The sequence below is a fragment of the Haliotis cracherodii genome, unplaced genomic scaffold, assembly GCF_022045235.1.
Source record: "Haliotis cracherodii isolate W230 unplaced genomic scaffold, xgHalCrac1.p SCAF_5, whole genome shotgun sequence".
NCBI classification, from domain to species: Eukaryota; Metazoa; Mollusca; class Gastropoda; order Lepetellida; family Haliotidae; genus Haliotis; species Haliotis cracherodii.
This window is the reverse complement of record NW_027266308.1, coordinates 67,140,589-67,160,187: the sequence shown is the minus strand read 5'-3', so window position 1 is coordinate 67,160,187 and position 19,599 is coordinate 67,140,589. Positions and strand designations below refer to the sequence as shown.

Sequence of the window (19,599 nt, the reverse complement as noted above, 5' to 3'; positions counted from 1 at the left end):
TAACATGAATACCCCACTCAGACACAGTATACCGACTCCGAGCCGACCAGTCCTTGTTTTAGCCTCTTAATGCCAAGCGCCAGACAGGGTAACAACAAGTACCATGGAACCCCGGACCTTTTTGCCTCTGGGCGGACGCTCCACCACTAGACCACAGAGGGGGTCAGGTATGCATGAAATCCTGGTGTTTGGGTGTACTCCAAGGGTATAAGCCGTGCATGGAAGCCTCGTGTGACTGTCGGGTTGTACTGCAGGGTAGTGTCAGTTGGTGTCATAACCAGGCTTTGTACTCCCCGGCCAAGTCGGGCAAGTCTACTCCATGATCTGTTGTAGCTGACACAAGGAACTTCAGATGTGTCATTATTCTGCCCCAGAAATTCCATTTCTATGGCTGAAGTAGCAATTTGCATGCAGGTAATAGAAGTTTGATGTAGCGGTGATCATGAAAAGGGCCATGATGCATTAACCATTGATGCCAGTCATGCTTATGTATGATGTATATTGTAGGTACAAATAGTTACAATGTATGTAATACATATGCAGGTCAGTTAACAGAATCAAAGCTGGATTTGTGCCATGGAGGAAATATCACTGTACATGCGAATATGGTGTTAATATGTTAAAATTGTATGTTTTTATATATTTTTTAAGAAAGAATTACTTGTGGTAATTGTTTATCATACAATATACAGCTAGGTGATAAATCTCAAAGAACAATGAAGAACAAGACGTGGTTTATTCCATGATAAAACATTGTTCTATCACAACATCATTTCTGGAGATTCGAACATGTGCTCGCAACTTGATGACGTTGTAAATTGGACGATGTTAGTTTTTAGAGGGAGGTGTCCAGTGAGTTGTTCCTGTAGATGTAGCTGGGTAGCGTAAATAAACGCAATGGCCGAATGATCGCACCCAAAAGTGGGAGAGATATGACAATGAGTATTGGGAGAAATGGTGCAGATAATTTCACGTGAAAATTGTGAGAATACCAAACTTAAGCCCCCTGTACATAAAATGGAGTTGTCTGACATTTCCAAGGTCTGATTGTATTCGGGGAGTCATCATTATTTAAATACGGGTCAATGTCCTTAAAGCCTGTACAATTTATTTACATCCTTGAAAAGGCTGTACAAAGTGTTGATATCTCATATAAGAAATAATGACTTGTGGTCGTCGTTTATCGTACGATAAACACTTCAGGGAGAAAAAAACTGTTTTATCATGAAATAAATCACACTTTATTCTTCATTGTTCTTTGTGATTTAAAGTGTAGCTATCTTATATTAGGAAATAAACTGTTCAAGAGTTTCCTCCCTTGATGTCTGATGTTGATTCATTGAAGTATAAAGTCGACGTATTTCTTTCATGACATTGAAACATGTTATTTGTTAATCATGACTGGATGTTAATTGTGTTCAATTATTTCATCATAAAATGTTATTAAACCAGGGATAAGAAATCTCAAATAACATTGTCTGTTGGCCAAGGACACTCTATTTGACAGCTATGTGGAGATAGGTGTATCAAGAAGCCGGTGGTAGATTGTGGTAGGGTTACCATGTATTCTAACATTGTCTGTTGGCCAAGGACACTCTATTTGACAGCTATGTGGAGATAGGTGTATCAAGAAGACGGTGGTAGATTGTGGTAGGGTTACCATGTATTCTAACATTGTCTGTTGGCCAAGGACACTCTATTTGACAGCTATGTGGAGATAGGTGTATCAAGAAGGCGGTGGTAGATTGTGGTAGGGTTACCATGTATTCTAACATTGTCTGTTGGCCAAGGACACTCTATTTGACAGCTATGTGGAGATAAGTGTATCAAGAAGCCGGTGGTAGATTGTGGTAGGGTTACCATGTATTCTAACATTGTCTGTTGGCCAAGGACACTCTATTTGACAGCTATGTGGAGATAGGTGTATCAAGAAGCCGGTGGTAGATTGTGGTAGGGTTACCATGTATTCTAACATTGTCTGTTGGCCAAGGACACTCTATTTGACAGCTATGTGGAGATAGGTGTATCAAGAAGCCGGTGGTAGATTGTGGTAGGGTTACCATGTATTCTAACATTGTCTGTTGGCCAAGGACACTCTATTTGACAGCTATGTGGAGATAGGTGTATCAAGAAGGCGGTGGTAGATTGTGGTAGGGTTACCATGTATTCTACCTATTGTGGTCGGCAGGGAGGAATGTGGGTGTTGACACTGGCCCAAGTGTCTGTGTGCCAGGGAACGTGACAGTGGTGGACTCACAGTGTGGTGCATGTAGACGGTTGTAGACAGATACATGCCACGACCTACAGGTACACCCAGAGCATAAAGACATCTTGGAATTAGGTCTAGTGATGAGGATGGGATATGTGTGACTGATGATTTTTAAAGTTTTACAGTTTGAAGGTAACATTTCAAATTGATGGAACATATCTGGAATCAGGACAAAATGGATTTCAGGTGATCCAGTTTCAGGTAATTAATTACACAGGTAGTGGCATATTGGGGGACATTATTTGAATGGTGTTTGTAAAATTCTCCTTGGAACAGTTGTCACGATGATCAGTTCGTCATGGTATTAGTTCAGTCTGGAACAAATATAGCCAGGGTAAATGTACCGTGGATAAAATGACCTGGTAAAAACTGCTCCATGGGAATAATTCCCCTCAAGAACAATACGACAAAGGAACAATTCTACCACCTGAGGACCAGATACTCTTTGACATAATCACCTAGTGTGTATGTCAGCAGTATATAGAGTCTTCCTTCATATTGTTCTGTGTTGATGGGTGATTTCAGGGTTAATCTTGTCTCTACCATTATAGAAGTCTGTCATACAGACCCCTGAAACAAATATATCCAATACAGCCCATGCAAGTTTATAATTTTTGCCGAGTCTAGATTACTGCAATATCTGATAATGAAGAGAGTCTCTGGGCTCCTTTTTATTATATTTCATAACTAACATTAACAAATGTTAAATATTTTAAATATATATGTCTCAAATATGTTCATTTCAGGGACTAGCTGTTAGTCTACATAACTTGCTTACGTTTCTTCTGTCTTGGACAAAAAACAAGAAAGTGTGGAAATGAAGGTTGTTCTTGAGTCAGGTAGTACCTGTAACATCTCACACCAACAGTGGTGAACATTGATAGCTCATATAATAATGTGGAATATGTTTGTATTGTATAGCAGTCATAGAAGTCTGACACAAATAACACAAAAAGAAGTTAAAAGATCACCTGATTTCTTCGTAATACTAGAGTTCATCTGTCATGGCTAAGTATTGCAACACAGTCTTCCATTGTGGGTGTTCTTTGACTTGTTTTGAGTAGTATATATTCTAAAATAATGAATTGGCATACTGAGGTATGTAAGTATAGAAATATTCTGTGTGTATTTATTATTTATGAATGAAGTAAAAGAGCATCTACAATAAAATAAATTAAAATGTTCAAATCAAAGTTTCTTCAGGATATTTAAATCTTGCCCACTGCAGTTATTCCACATATTATAAGCACACACTTGTTAGGGCAACTGATAGTGGTTAAACTGTCACAATGCTCAATGCCCCGGGTGAATCCCAACATGGCATAAGGTGAGGTGAGGTGAAATGGGGTTTAACGTTGCGTCCAAGATTATTGCACTTATACACAACGTGCATGCACGTGTGTGTGTGTGTCTGCTTGTACTAGAGCGGACTGATGCCGATTTACAGTGCTAGCCCACTGAGATACCATGCCACATGGCATAACAACTCACAGACAGTGTCACCTATAGGGAAACAGACCACCTTGTAGGTGAGAGGTGTACCTGCCTGGTTGTGTGGGATCTGGCTGTCCAATGTGCAGATAAAGTTGTTATGTCCACAGGGGGCGTAGCACTGAAGTACAGCTAGTATGCCACTATAATACCATTTGAATCATCTGTAAAGAAATGTAGTTGATTGCGTCATTATAGTGTTGATATGTCTTTCATTGGTTGTTTGTGGTTACAGTGGTGGTATACAGGGCATATCCCACTGCCAGGATATACTCATTGATAAAGATCAGTGCCTAGCCTTATATTGTCAGTGTGCATGTGGACTTCCCTCCTTGGATATACAACTGTATAGGTAGGACATTAGATTCTGTTTATGTTTGGAATGTGTTTTTAACAATTTTACAATGTATCTGTTTTCAGTAAATAATGTTTATTTCAGACATTATATAATTGTTTTGTGTGTGTGTCTGTCTGTGTGTCTGCGTCTGTGTGTCTGTGTCTGTGTGTACTGTTGACAATATTTCCTCTACTACGCTAACTAGGGTCAGGTAAGAGTGTTTGGTATTGTGAAATGATAGTAGTGGTAATGAAACATTCTGTGTTATGTTATATTTAAGTCTGAGGCAGGTGCTTGTATAATACACTAGTAGTCTACAGTTGATCAGTGAGTGAAGGTTAGGAAGTAGTAGTCGAATAATGTTCATTGATGTGTGTCACATTCACAAATATAGAAAGCCTTTCAGATTTTGATGTACAATTCGAAATAAGTATGTCCAAACAAAACTGACATATGAGACACACTAAAAGACAATGAATGAATGAATGAATGGAAATTATAATTAAAAGAAATTAAATGAAATTTAATTTTAAACTATGTATTATTAAATTTGAATTTAAAAAGTTCCAAATTTAAGAATATGAGAGTGTGGGTTCGAATCCCAGATGGGACTCAACCCCAAAAGAATACTAGAATCTGTACTTTGCTAAGAAAAAGGTTATCCCAAATATAACATATTTTTACAATTGACCCCATTTCTAAATGGCATTGTGTATTCAAAGATTTATCTTATTTTATGATGAGGGATTTTGTAACTTTTTTTTGAAAGGATGGAAAGTTTTTGACACAAACATTAAATAGAAACTGAAAAGGCTGATGAACTTAATAGTGTCTTTATGCAGACGGTGTGGTGTGAACATGTTTTCAATACCTCTTGTAGAAAGGGAGAGGATGTAGTGTAACAGATTAGAATATGTGATATGTACCATGTCATATTGACAAGGAGCTGTGAGATCAGTGTTAAATCTGTGCTGTGAGTGATGATGACAGCTGTAGGTACAATCACTGACAGTGACAGTGTGACCAGATGTATCTGTGACATCATCACCTGTATGTTAGGGAGTTCCCCTCATCAGTGTTGACGCTGACTCAGCACCAGCTGCTGTCTCCGTGACCTGGCAGCTCCACAGGGACACTGGTTATTTGTCATACCTGTTGAATTAAACTGGAGCTAAATCAATACTGTGACTCACCCTTGTTTTATTTTTGATTTCTTTATTTATGTTGATATTCAAAATGAAGATGTATGGCGTTTATAGATGTTGTGTAGAGCTTAAGAATTTCTGCCCTTGTCATGGAATTTACGTTTTTAAAACCAGAAGAAATGCATGTAGATCAACCTCAAAACTATAAACAAGTTCTATTCATTTTGCTTTTCTATTTTTCACCTGGAAATGAAATAAAATAAAAAAATAAAAAAATAGCCCAACAATTAAGTAGTCAAAGTTTTGTGTATCTAAGATGTTGTTGAAGTTGACAGAATGGATATTGTTGTGTGCTATGACAGGTCTATGCCTGAGTCTAAGGGGTTTATGTCTGAGTCTAAGGAGTTTAGGACGTGTCTCTGCCTGAGTCTCTGCCTAAATCTAGGGAGTTTATGTCTGAGTCAAAGGAGTTTAGGACGTGTCTCTGCCTGAGTCTCTGCCTAAATCTAGGGAGTTTATGTCTGAGTCAAAGGAGTTTAGGACGTGACTATGCTGAGTCTCTGTCTGAGTCTCTGCCTAAATATAGGGAGTTTATGTCTGAGTCAAAAGAGTTTAGGACGTGTCTCTGCCTGAGTCTCTGCCTAAATCTAGGGAGTTTATGTCTGAGTCAAAAGAGTTTAGGACGTGTTTCTGCCTGAGTCTATGCCTGAGTCAAAGGAGTTTAGGACGTGTCTCTGCCTGAGTCTCTGCCTAAATCTAGGGAGTTTATGTCTGAGTCAAAAGAGTTTAGGACGTGTCTCTGCCTGAGTCTCTGTCTGAGTCTCTGCCTAAATCTAGGGAGTTTATGTCTGAGTCAAAAGAGTTTAGGACGTGTCTCTGCCTGAGTCTCTGTCTGAGTCTCTGCCTAAATCTAGGGAGTTTATGTCTGAGTCAAAAGAGTTTAGGACGTGTCTCTGCCTGAGTCTCACCCTGAGTCTGTCTCTGTCTGAGTCTCTGTCTGAGTCTAAGGAGTTTATGTCTGAGTCAAAGGAGTTTAGGAGGTGACTATGCTGAATCTATGCTGAGTCTCTGCCTAAATCTAGGGAGTTTATGTCTGAGTCAAAGGAGTTTAGGACGTGTCTCTGCCTGAGTCTCTGTCTGAGTCTCTGCCTAAATCTAGGGAGTTTATGTCTGAGTCAAAGGAGTTTAGGACGTGTCTCTGCCTGAGTCTCACCCTGAGTCTCTGTCTGAGTCTAAGGAGTTTATGTCTGAGTCAAAGGAGTTTAGGACGTGTCTCTGCCTGAGTCTATGCCTGAGTCTGAGGAGTTTAGGACGTGTCTCTGCCTGAGTCTCTGCCTAATTCTAGGGAGTTTATGTCTGAGTCAAAGGAGTTTAGGACGTGTCTCTGCCTGAGTCTCTGTCTGAGTCTAAGGAGTTTATGTCTGAGTCTGAGGAGTTTAGGACGTGTCTCTGCCTGAGTCTCACCCTGAGTCTCTGTCTGAGTCTAAGGAGTTTATGTCTGAGTCAAAGGAGTTTAGGACGTGTCTCTGCCTGAGTCTATGCCTGAGTCTGAGGAGTTTAGGACGTGTCTCTGCCTGAGTCTCTGCCTAATTCTAGGGAGTTTATGTCTGAGTCAAAGGAGTTTAGGACGTGTCTCTGCCTGAGTCTATGCCTGAGTCTGAGGAGTTTAGGACGTGTCTCTGCCTGAGTCTCTGCCTAATTCTAGGGAGTTTATGTCTGAGTCTGAGGAGTTTAGGACGTGTCTCTGCCTGAGTCTCTGCCTAATTCTAGGGAGTTTATGTCTGAGTCTGAGGAGTTTAGGACGTGTCTCTGCCTGAGTCTATGCTGAGTGGCACAGGGAGACTGCTGCCTCTGCTGTAGGTTAGAGCTACATGTTGCACACTTACTCAGGTGGAAACTTCAAATATTTCACATGTGTTTAGCATGCCCTGGGGTCAGGCCTTGCTGCATTGGGGCCAGCCTGTAGTCTGGGGAGGATAATAAACATGGCTGCTTTCATGTACTTCAGGGTTAAAAAAACAGGTGGGTTATTTTGGGTGAAATTGATCTATTAGGATGAAATGTGTTCCGGATATGATAAGTATGTGATAATTCACAGCATGTGAACATGTGGGGGGGATTTCTATTTAATTTTTGATATGCTTCTTCATTATAATTAAGATAGGGAATTAGCTTTATGACTTTTAAAAAAGAAGCAATTTGAAAATACGAAACCTTGTTGCACTTTTAAAAGAATGTTATTCCTTATTTACCTACCGAGACTGAAATTAGTGATGGATTATAAACTGGTAGTTGAGGAAAATAGTTGGACCATTTTGTCAGTTGGGATTTACCTGATCAAGGTATGACAAAGGGTGTGAAAGAAGGGTTTGGTCTAGATTCTGCTCACATTTGTCAGGGTAGTGAGAATCTACAGCAAACAAAATCTCTTTAACCTTTCTCCTCCCTCACCTGGGGGCCAAACAGACAGGGAACAACATAGTCTCGGAAGCCATAGTCTTGGTCTACAGATGTACAGTCGGCTGTGATGGAGAATTCAGGGAAACATGGTCCAACTGGTGTTTGTCTGGCCCAAACTGTTTGTTGTGAAGTTTTGCACTTACAAGATTTCAAAAGTAATGTTGACATTTGTACTAGTGTGGGTTGTTCTTCCATTGTGTAAATAATACCTTTGCAGAATTGTTTCTTTTAAAGTTTTAAAGGTTAATAATAACAGCAACAAATGTGTTAGGATGGGGTGGGGGGGGGGGGGGGTGGGTGTGTGTGTGTGTGTGTTTAAGACACTGTTAATCCAGTGAGCTATACTGCCCTAGTTGTGTGTGTGGAATGTCTGATGTATAATTTGTCAGTTTATACAAATTGTGAGTTGCAGCCAGTTTGATTAATATATTTATGAAAACAAAGAAGGGAACACTTGTCTCATGGTTGGGAGAAACTTTACCACTGCTTTCGGTATGTTTAGTTTATGATTCATATCAAGCAAATAAGAAACATAGGGACCTTGCTGGTATGTGACTGCACTGTAAAACACCATGATGATGAAGAGGAATCAGTATGACTTTACGCTGCTTCAGCAATAGTCCAGCAATATCACAGTAGGGGACACCAGAAATAGGCTTCACACATTGTGCCCATGTGGGGAACAATCCCAGGCCTTTCGCATGATGAGCAAACACTTTAACCACGAGGCTACCCCATGATGATGATGATGATGATGATGATGATGATGATGATGATGGTATTGATGATGGTATTGATGTTAATGATGTTATTGTTGATGATGATGTAGTGATGATGATGATGGTATTGATGTTAATGATGTTATTGTTGATGATGATGATGATGATGATGATGATGGTTGTGATGATAAGTAAATAAGAATAGTTTATATTCCTTCCCAAGGTGTCAGGAGAGTCAAACAAAAAATGATCTAAAACCCCATCCATTCTTTCTGTGGCTGGCAACACCTTCCACAGTGAAGAAATACCTCCTCAATGTGACAGATGTTTACCTGTGTTTCATGTTTATGACTTCCAGAATAGATAGACATGGATGAAAGCCCCCCAAAAATGATTGTTGTAGAACAGTTATTCCTGAGGAATTCATTGTTTATGTGGTCAACGGAAACCCGGAACCACTGGCTCTGGTATTGTAGTCATCCCAGCTGGTGAACATGTCTTCCCTAGCTCATCACCTACTGCCCTATCTACTGTATGCTCCTGCCGACTCCAGTCAGTTTCTGGGAAGCCGAGGCCACATTGGGCCATGTAGACTTGCACAAGTCTCTAAGCCAGTAATTATTAGTTTATATCATAATTTTTTGATGATATAAGTAATAAGAACAAGTTGTCCCTATAAGAGACCGGCATCTGCATATCTAGACTTACCTATTATGATGATAGAATTACTGTACACCCATGGACTTATCATTCAGTACAGCCTCGGAGCAAGGCTACAGGCCATGCAATGACGTGCTTCTGATAGCACTCGCTGCCAGAGAAAGTTCTTAAAGTGCAATGGAAACCATGGTATATTTACGTAGTTACTCCCCATTCAGCAGGAGGGGCTCCCTCTAGTGTCAGATCCTGCTTCATTCCTTGGTGTGTCTGGTCGTCTTCCGTCTGTCATGACGTCTGCTTGCTGGATCTACGTTTCTTTCGTTAATTTTACAGGGTAAGATTTGATTGGATAATGAAAGTGTATGTATGCTTTGTATGGAATTAACTTCAATTTGTGGTTAAGTTATTTCAGGTCAACATACAATGAGATATCTGAATCATTCCAAGCATTCTGAGATTTCCTACAAGATTATGTGTTATATATCCAGAAGTAATACCAGAACATTCTTCAGCAGGACTGTTCAGTCTGTGTTCAGGAATTACAATGAGATTTTATCTAGAACACTTCTATCACATATAGAGGACGCAGGTGTTTTGGCAGAGATTCCACTGATGCGTCAAACTGTTGCATGTTTGCCAGCGTAACTTGGATGTCATAACATATATACATCCTGGTCTTCATTATAGGATCGGTACATTCTTACAGAAATATGTAGGTTTGTGACCTACACTTGTCAATGGTGGCAATTAAGTGATGTAATGGTCCACCTTATGAAGTGGTTCAGCTTGTTCTGCTCTGAGGCAGACCCGCTGTGGCAGGCGGGTGTGTTTTAGCAGGTTGGGTGTTGATGGGGATAAATGTTTCGTCAATCAGAAATCAGTCACACTGACATTTGAAGGTTTGCCAACTACAGTATATTTTGGAAGAGAACATTTGAAATCTGTTTGCATAGACATAAAACATCCCACTGTAGGTGTCAGAAATAAGGTCAAAATATTGGGACTATAAATTGATTTGTCTTGCTTGCATCATGGTTGTATAATGGCTGGGTGCATCAAGGGTGTTATGAATGGCTGGATGCATTGAGTGGTGTGAATGGGTGAGGTGAATGTGTACAGGTGATGCTCTGATAGTTTGCTTTACTTGGCTTATAGATGGATAGAATCTATTTCATAACAGTTTCAACTGTTATCTCGGTGTTGTGTGTAGTTTATGAAGCATAGAGAGGTTGTCAGGGATGTGTTTATGATCTACGAGGGCATGAGAACTGGTTCAAGATTTAGCACATGGGAATATAACTTGTTTGCTTTTTTACCTTGTCATCATAAAACTGACTGTGCGAAGTAGGTGAATATTAACCAGTAAACATTAAACTTTAAAAAAGTTTCAGATGTCATTTTGACAGTGGCTTTGAATAACAAATTTGTGTTTGTAGAATCAGAGTTAGATGTAAGATTCTCTGTTGTCTGAGAGTAGGACAGTGGGGAGGTCCGGCAGTTGCTTCACATGTCACATGTAGGTTTGATTCTCAACATGGATAAGTCAAGTTTCACTTGATTGTCTCTGATGTCCGTGGTGTCAAGTTCCACTCTCACCGACTCTTGCATTGTGTAATATTGCTTCATTGTGGAAAACAAGATGGTTTGACATCTGTTTTTCAGGACATGACAAATTGAAACAATAGTCTGACTTCAGTGAAGCTTCTGTGTGGGGTTAATATTTCTTATGTTTTTGTTCATTTTCTTTTATAATTCACAGTAAATATAAGAAAGGCATTGTGTATTCATAGCTTTCGGCCATGGGAGCCGTGCCAACTTACACTTGTCAAAGTGAGTGAGTTGGGTTTAACGCCGCTTTAAACAGTATTTCAGTTATGTCATGGCGTGTCAGCTTAATGTGTGAGGAAAGCCTGAAGTGATGCAGGTCTCAGACGTTTACCACTTCGGTGAAACCCACGAGCACGGGTATTACACTTGTTAGAGGGGTACACAAAGTACGTGATCTTGATTACCAGTTGTTGGACTTTCATTTTTGTGGAAGCCTTGGTATATTTGTTATATATATAAGAACCATGGAATTATGGAATATCTGAGCCTGAAATGTTGAAACTCCCTTGCTTGGGACTGACAACACTCATTCCATCGCGACAGATATTCCCTCATTGGTTCTCTAATAAGTAGAGTTCACTTTCATCCTGGACTGTGGGCAGCATCTCTTGTATGCCAAGCCAAGCAGTTTTCTATATCCATATTGTATTTGTTTCAGAGTCAGAGTGTGGATAAACGCCATGCAGTTGTGACGTATGATCATTATCTCTGCCGGTTCAAGATTAAGGATTTGAGCACAGCTCATGGGGTAAGTGAAGTGCTGGACATCTACACAGAATTTGTCTTTTTGATTGCAGGGTTACATTCCATATAATGCTTTGGTAATCTATGATCCTATGTGGAGAAGAACAAAGCATTACTATGTACTTTTTATGTGCTTATCCGGTCTTACATCCACTTCCAGGTGACCAGTTAAATTGATTTATTGCTAGATATGAAGCAACTCTGCTTGTCTCCAACTATGGATAACTCAATTCATCAGAATACTTCTCTAAACTATGGTCTTGTATAGGCACTCCAACTATGGATAGCTCAATACATCAGAATACTTCTCTACACTGTGGTCTTGTATAAACACTGTGCTGCCTTGAACTATGGATAGCTCAAAACATTATGTTTCTATAGGGCAAAAGCCCTAAATAAAGCAAGTCTAGATTTTCCTCAGGTTCAGGATCTCCCATCTCACTGGGGCTCCTTTTCAATTAAAATGGAGTTCTTTGTTTCTGTCAAAATTTTAGATTTTCAAGGACTAAGCGTTAGTCTATTCTCTACACTATGGTTTTGTATAAGAACACTGCTTGCCTCCAACTATGGATAGTTCACTACATCAGAATACTTCTCTACAATGGGGTCTTGTATAAGCACTCTGCTTGCCTCCAACTATGGATAGCTCAATACATCAGAATACTTCTCTACACTGTGGTCAATACATTAGGGTTTGACATGGTCACAAGTTCTACAGTTCATAAATAAGGAAATGTTTTGAGGACTTGTAGTTTCTTGACGCAATGTACACAGTCAACATTTAGAGATGAATTGTGGACTAGATTGATTTTGGTCATGGTGCCTACCCTGGTATTATTTCAATATTATCCAGGATTTATGAGGATCACTTTTGTTTGTTGGAGAGTAAAACCACACGTTATGAGGCCATATTCCATTTAAAGGATGTCTGTCAGATCCCTCTAGGGTATGCATGAGAGCATATCCTGAAGCCTTGCTGGGTGACACTCCGTACATAACAGTATATCAGTGTACCCTGAACATGGAGGTGAGGAAAGTCTGGCTGCCTGACAAGTCTGAACACAGACAGGAACTTTCCTCCAACACATCTATGTGATAAACACCAAGCAAAGACCATCTTCCTACTGGGAACAGCAAATTGTCTACTTCACGGTGAAAAAGAATGTGACAGGGGGTGTTGTGTGTTAAACCTGTTATTCCACCCTGACAACAATGTGCTAACTGTGGGGACTGGGGAGGCAAGACAAGATTTGGGTATTTACCATGTAGGGAATACGATCCTTTATGTCATAGGCGATAACTGGTATCAGCTGTACAGGGCCGTGCTGTTTCCGGATTATGGTGTCATTTAATTGACTCTCGCAATAACAGGTTTCTGCATATTGTACGGAGCAATTTGTTGAAAGTTTTGTTATTGACTTTCTATTGCGATTCTGGGCAGAATAAGGCTTTTATATTCCATGTTTTATGGTTGAGTGAGTCAGTGAGTATGATTTTATGCAGTTTTTAGCAATATTCCAGCCATATCACAGCGGGGCACACCAGAAATGGGCTAAACACATTGTACCCATGTAGGAAATCGAAACCAAGTCTTCGGTATGACGAGTGAACGCTTTAACGACTAGAAAGAGGATTGGGTAGCTGCAATGTGTGACCTGGTTGTCGTCTAGTGGCAGGAATCATTGCTCATGCTATGACCCACTGGTTTTGTCTAGCCAGGAATTGATTACCGTCCATAGTGATGACGCTGTGTGTTGATGAATGTAGTATAGAACAAAAAAAGGTCTTTAACATCATAAAGTCATATACTCGTACCTCATTTCAAAAGTGGAATTTTCTGAGGGAAACATATATATCCTGTTTGACATATCTATCTATAAACATCAATTGTCCAACTAGCCCTGTGTAATAAATATCACCCTTTTCAAGTATGTGTTTGAAAGTTGTGTTAATCACTCACCTTCCCAAAATTTCGACTGAAAGTATTTAAACCATGAACCATAACCTTTGTAACAAGAAAACCACTGAAACCAGATATAGACCTTTACATAGGCCTTACTTAGGCCTTACATGGGCCTTACATTGGCCTTAAAATGCCTTACATGGACCTTAGATATCACACAAACAAGCACCAGTATGGCTGGTATATATCAGTCTATATATCACAGACAAGCACCAATATGGCTGGTTTATATCGGGCTGTATCACACAAACAAGCACCAGCATGGCTGGTATATATCAGTCTATATATCACAGACAAGCACCAATATGGCTGGTTTATATCGGGCTGTATATCACACAAACAAGCACCAGTATGGCTGGTATATATCAGACTGTATATCACACAAACAAGCACCAATATGGCTGGTTTATATCGAGGTGTATATCACACAAACAAGCACCAGTATGGCTGGTATATATCAGGCTGTATATCACAGACAAGCACCAATATGGCTGGTTTATATCGAGTTGTATATCACACAAACAAGCACCAGTATGGCTGGTATATATCAAGTTGTATATCACACAAACAAGCACCAATATGGCTGGTTTATATCAAGTTGTATATCACACAGACAAGCACCAGTATGGCTGGTATATATCTAGCTGTATATCCCAGATATATTACCACCCTGGTATATGGACAGTTTTGGTTATCACATCTTGTATCAACCATGTCAGGTTTCTCGGGGAGCCTATCTCTGCAATATAAAGCCTGTTCCTTTATTTTGAAATGACAGTGGGAGATTTATCAGTTCAGAGAGTAAATCTTCACAAATTATTATCTTTCATAGGACTGTTTTTTCTTAGAACCCTGAAATTACAGGAAGATGACTCATATTATAGGATTGCAAATATGTGGTTGGTTCAATCACGTGGTATCAGAATCAGACTATTGCTTTCTCTAGATGTGTTTCTTTTAGTAAAGACAAAGATGGGTTATTTACAGGATAAAGATATTTTTGGCATTTGTAACTGAAGTTTGGCAATAAAATTGTCTTGATCATATCTGTATCATGTATTTTGGTATCCATCAGGATATTGGAACAACACAAGATTGCTTTACATTTCATGAATAATTCCCTGTGTCATGTTAAAGCAGACTTTCGTGTTGTGCTGGGAAAGGTTTAATAGATAAGTAATAACCAGTGGATTAAAGTAGGTTATTTCACATTTCTATTTTACAAAGAATTTTCAAAGTGTTTCTCTTTTCACTGCAAATATTCGAAGTAAAATAAGCAAGTTTAAATAGATTTTGTTTTAAAAGCATTGTCATGTGTACCTGAAAATAGTGGACGTTATTCGATATTGAGAAAATAAACATCAGTCCCCCCATGGCTGACAAGGTGCACGGTGCCTGCTGTTGTTCAGGTACATTGTAACGCTACCTGTCGGCTCTGCGCCAAATACTTCACACTGATGTTCCCATATGACTCATAGCTTATATCTGAAAACTAGAAATATTCAAAAAAAATTAGATTGTGAAGAAGAAATTTATTCCAGTGATTATCCTACCTCTATTACATTATAGCGATTAAGCCTGTGTGTTGGCCATCATTATTTTGTGAAGATGAATTCCATATTTCTGTCCATTTCAAAAAGTATTTATTAAGTTCTTTGAAATAATCAATATCACCACTTTGTTTAAATTTGAAACCTGTATTCTGTGGATTGGTGGTGATACTGATAGCAAATTTCACTTTTAAGTGTGAATAATTGATGACAAGTTAAATGCCAGCCCTCACTCCATGCGTGTTACATTATTGATATCCAAATTCAACAATAGCCTTCAAAAGTGTTCAATATGGCAGATTATAGACCGGGCAATATATTATATATAACCCACTTGTCAGTGGCGTAGCTGACCAGCTGTGAGCGTGTGCCGATAGGTTATCACTTTCTAATCAGCCCTGATGATGTCATATAGGCATGACTGGGTAGTGTGAACATATGACTCCCGCGCTTGCAGGAGTTCCGCGGCAGTGGAATATTGTCAACAGTCCAGCATGATGGAGGAGGACATCAGAAAATTTTGGCAACTTGTAAGTTTGGAACTTTGTTTATGAACCTTGAAATGGACGCTGTATAATGCATGTATTGATCATGATGCCTCTTTCCTTGTCAACTGGTTTCATGATTTGCTATTGACATTTTCCTGGTTGTGACAGGCCATTGTAACTGTTTGTAGACATGCATCTCCATACATTGCAAAGTCAGAACTGTGAGGCAAGTCAACAGTTGTCATTCATAATCAACTAGCCGGGGGAAAAGACGTGAAAGGCATATGTGTTTAAAAGCATAATTTACATGATTGTGCTAATATTGATGTTATCAGTTTGTGAATGGTCTCGTGTATTTACGAGCAACGCTTGCAAAGTACAACTTGACATTTCAAAGCTTATAATCATATTTTCACATGTAGGTAAGTCATTGTGACCTTGTAGCAGGTAGAACTAGAATGTTCACACTGAGTGTAGGTCTGTGTGATGTGTGCAAGCTGTGTGTGTTGTCACTGTGATCACCCTGCCCACCGGTCAATACACATTACTATAAGCCTTGTGGTTGTGGATCACGACCAGTGGAGGAAACGACTCAGAGGTTAACCTTGTGCCTGTAGTCACATGTACATGTAACAGGCACGAGAGCGAGAGGATGTCAAGAGGAGAAATGTTTGTTTTCCACTTCATGTCAATCATAAATAAATATGATATATACATATATATACAAAAGTGTTTTGGGTAAAACTGAAAATAAAAGTTCTTTTTTTAAGAATAGATTTCCTTTTCTGCATTGTTGTGAAATAGCTTTTCTGTGTGAAAATATAGGTGAGTGTTTGAAATTAAAGTCTGTCGTCAGATAATGTGGCTGTGTCAAGGCAGGTAGAGGCGAATAGGTGCAGGAGAAGATGTAGGGTAAACAGGAAAAGATGATGATCAGGGGAAATAATGGATGTAACTAACACATGGAGGGGGAATAATAGCCATAACACATGGAGTGGACAATCCGTGGTCCATTCAGGCACATTCTGTGTTGATTCTCCATTCCTGCGTGTGATCTGGATAGATGAGAGAACAGAGGCACCGATATAACCTGGGACAGACAATATTGAAACCAGAACTGGACCTACGTGATGTGATCTCCATTGACAAGACGTCGGCCGCGGATACAATGCAACTAGTCATATGGAAAAAGATGTCAATCACACCATTGTGAGGCCTTATAATGATGTCCCATATTGCCTTCCATACCTGAGAGGTATCAGAGTAGTCGATTAGCTCTATGGGTTATGCAGTACAGGTGTATCCTAGGTGGGCTGACTCGGGACTGTTTATACACTGTTACGCTGTGGTTATGATAGCAGGATTAGAGTACTGACTTACAGGTGATTTATGATTGTTTATGATCTTAGTTATGTATTGACCATATGATATGCTGTAATTTGACATGTAGATTACTTGTCTTCTTATATATCAGTTGGTATATTTAGTTAAATGAACTTATACCTGATATACTTTATGTATATCAATACATATAGTTTCACAAATACTTTTAATTATCTGCTCATCATCAGGTCTCCTGGTCTGATATCAGAGTATTATAGCAGGCGTAGTTGATGCTGTGACATCAGGTCTCCTGGTCTGATATCAGAGTATTATAGCAGGCGTAGTTGATGCTGTGACATCAGGACTCCTGGTGCTGGCTGTCCATTATTCAGTATGATATCCGAGTGTTATAGCAAGTGTAGTCGATGCCATGACATCAGGTCTCCTGGTGCTAACCAGTCTTTATTCAGTCTGATTTTATAGTATTATAGCAGGCGGAGTAGATGCTGTGACATCAGGACTCCTGGTTCTGATCATTCATTATTCATTCTGACATCAGAGTATTACAGCAGGTGTCATGTCCTGACATTTTGGCATGAGAGTGCCTGAAAAACCAGGTTGTTATAGCAGCAATAGTCGATGCAGTGACATGAGTCTGAGAGACTGGGTTATTCTATTTATTAGAGTATCATAGAAGCAGTCCTCAATGTGAGGACTTGACCATCTGAAAAACTGGGTCCTTATCTATGTATATATGTAATCACCAGTACTATAGCAGTAGTAGTCAATACTGTGACATAACTGTATCATTATATCAAGTTGTCATGGCAGCAGCACCTCATGAATGGGCAGGAAGTTGCCCTGAACTGTTGTCTCATGTCCTCATGTTCTTCCAACTTCTAAATGCATCTGGAAGACTTAGCAGCAGTCAATGACGACACCACACTTTGCTCCCAACCCAAGGGGGGTACCGGGTAAACATGGGTGCCCAGCAACCTATGTTGGTTGTAAGAGGCGACCAGACTCGGTGACTTGGTTGATTGTGTTTCATTGTACCCCAACAGCATAATATTGATCACTGGATTATCTGGACCAGACCAGAATATTGCTGAGTGCAGTGTCAAACAACAAACAAACAAACCACATTGGTATGGTAATTATGATTTTTTAAAACATGTTTTTGACAAACTCCTCCCAGACTTAAAGACAAGAATGCTACATCGTAGGTTTAGGGTAACAGTGTGTGAGATCAGCAGGTTAGCTGTGTGTTCCAGGACATTGTATATCTCTCTAAAGCTGGACCATGTAGTGGCTTTATTTTAGTCTCCAAGGGGCGGGGGACGTGTGTCATGACTGAGACCTGTTTGAACAAACAGGTTGATAATACAGGTAGGTGTTTTGTCTCCCTTGTATATCCCTGTCTGGATGGAAAGTACACAAATCAATACAAATTGGAATTCCTGGCTGGGGTCAAGTGTAGGTTTATTGTGTTGGGAGGAGAGCGTGAGAAGCCTTATCTTGACCAACCCTAGTAATAGTGCTGGATACTGACTTCATTCATCTTCATGACATTTACCTTGTAGCACCCACAGTTAATCATTGGTGGACTGGCAGGGAGTATAAGACGTAACGCACCTGCTCTGGAAGTCAGGGTGGATAATTGCCTGTATAATTTATGGAGTATTGTAGTGAGATGTCTGCTATATGACATATGGACTTATACTCCAGGTGTTAGGGAAATATTGATTGTTAATGGAAAAACCCCTTTTATGTTACATTCAAAATGAAATAAATGTGATAACATTTACATTTAAACTATAGGATTTAGTTGTGATATCTATCCAACTTCTGTTTAAGTTGTTTTGAATCATATGCACATGTTAGAAATTAAGGGGGTTCTCAGGTTCATGGGTTTTCTGTGTAGTATTTTGATACAGGGACCCATTCAATGTTAACATTATTGGATATGTCAAGCCCTGTGATGTTCATTGTAATATTTGAACTCAGATCTGCCATATCTAAATCAGCCCCCAGTTGGTGGGGATGTGTGAAGCTGATCACAGACTCAATACCTTGTTTGACCTTTCACAGCAACAGCTGTTGGAGGAGGTGGTGTGGTCAGTTCAACATGGGTCAGGGAGATGACCATTTGATGGGGATGATTAGTTCCATGTTTTAACAGGATCGGTTGACCATTTAAATACCAGGTTGTGAAGGTTTTATTCTAATGTGGTGTAGATACATGGGAAGAATCTGTGGCAGCTCATTTGGCCAACAGTAGCTTCACTGCTATGCAAGATGTGAGAGCTGGACGACTTGTACAACTATTTATCACTATAGGGGCACCTGTTGAAAGCAGCTGCTGCAGCAATTAGTCTCAGGAATTGAACATGGGACATTACTTTCTTTACTGTTATCAAATCAGTTATCTATTTGGCATGAATAATATAAAATTTTATGAAGAATTCAAGTTTATCAATACACTGTCAAAAGTGTTGTATCTCTTATTGACCAGAACCTCGTGTTTGTTTGCGGAATGTTTGTAAGATGCATGGCAATGTTTATTGGAAGTGGGTGTCTTTGAGGTTTTCTGGTATAGTATTTTAATGCATGGACCTCCTTAATCTTAAACTGTTAACATCAGTTCCCTGTATGATAGCTGGAGTACTGTGGTGCAGAGAGTGCTTGTGTGCCCCCAGTTCCCTGTATGATATAGCTGTGTGAGGGTTTATTATTGCAATGACTGGTGATGAGGGTGATTATTGCCATGTCTCAGGGAGATAGGAACCAGCTGATACAAGCTGATAGAGAGGCATCACTTTCGGGAACTTGCTGCCCATTG

The 19,599-nt window shown here is 39.7% G+C and overlaps 1 protein-coding gene across 9 annotated transcripts in view; it reads left to right on the top strand.

Annotated features, from left to right (window-relative positions):
- LOC139442238 (centrosomal protein of 170 kDa-like) overlaps positions 1-19,599 on the top strand; it is a 182,877-nt gene that overhangs the window by 72,787 nt on the left and 90,491 nt on the right. For 7 of the 9 annotated variants that reach the window (XM_071223020.1, XM_071223016.1, XM_071223019.1 and 4 more), the window contains one exon: positions 11,348-11,437. In XM_071223020.1, the coding sequence (XP_071079121.1) occupies positions 11,348-11,437 (90 nt within the window). Of the gene's footprint in view, positions 1-4,093; positions 4,113-9,285; positions 9,416-11,347; positions 11,438-19,599 lie in introns of those variants that run through there. The other 2 variants (XM_071223024.1, XM_071223022.1) reach the window with 2 other exon arrangements.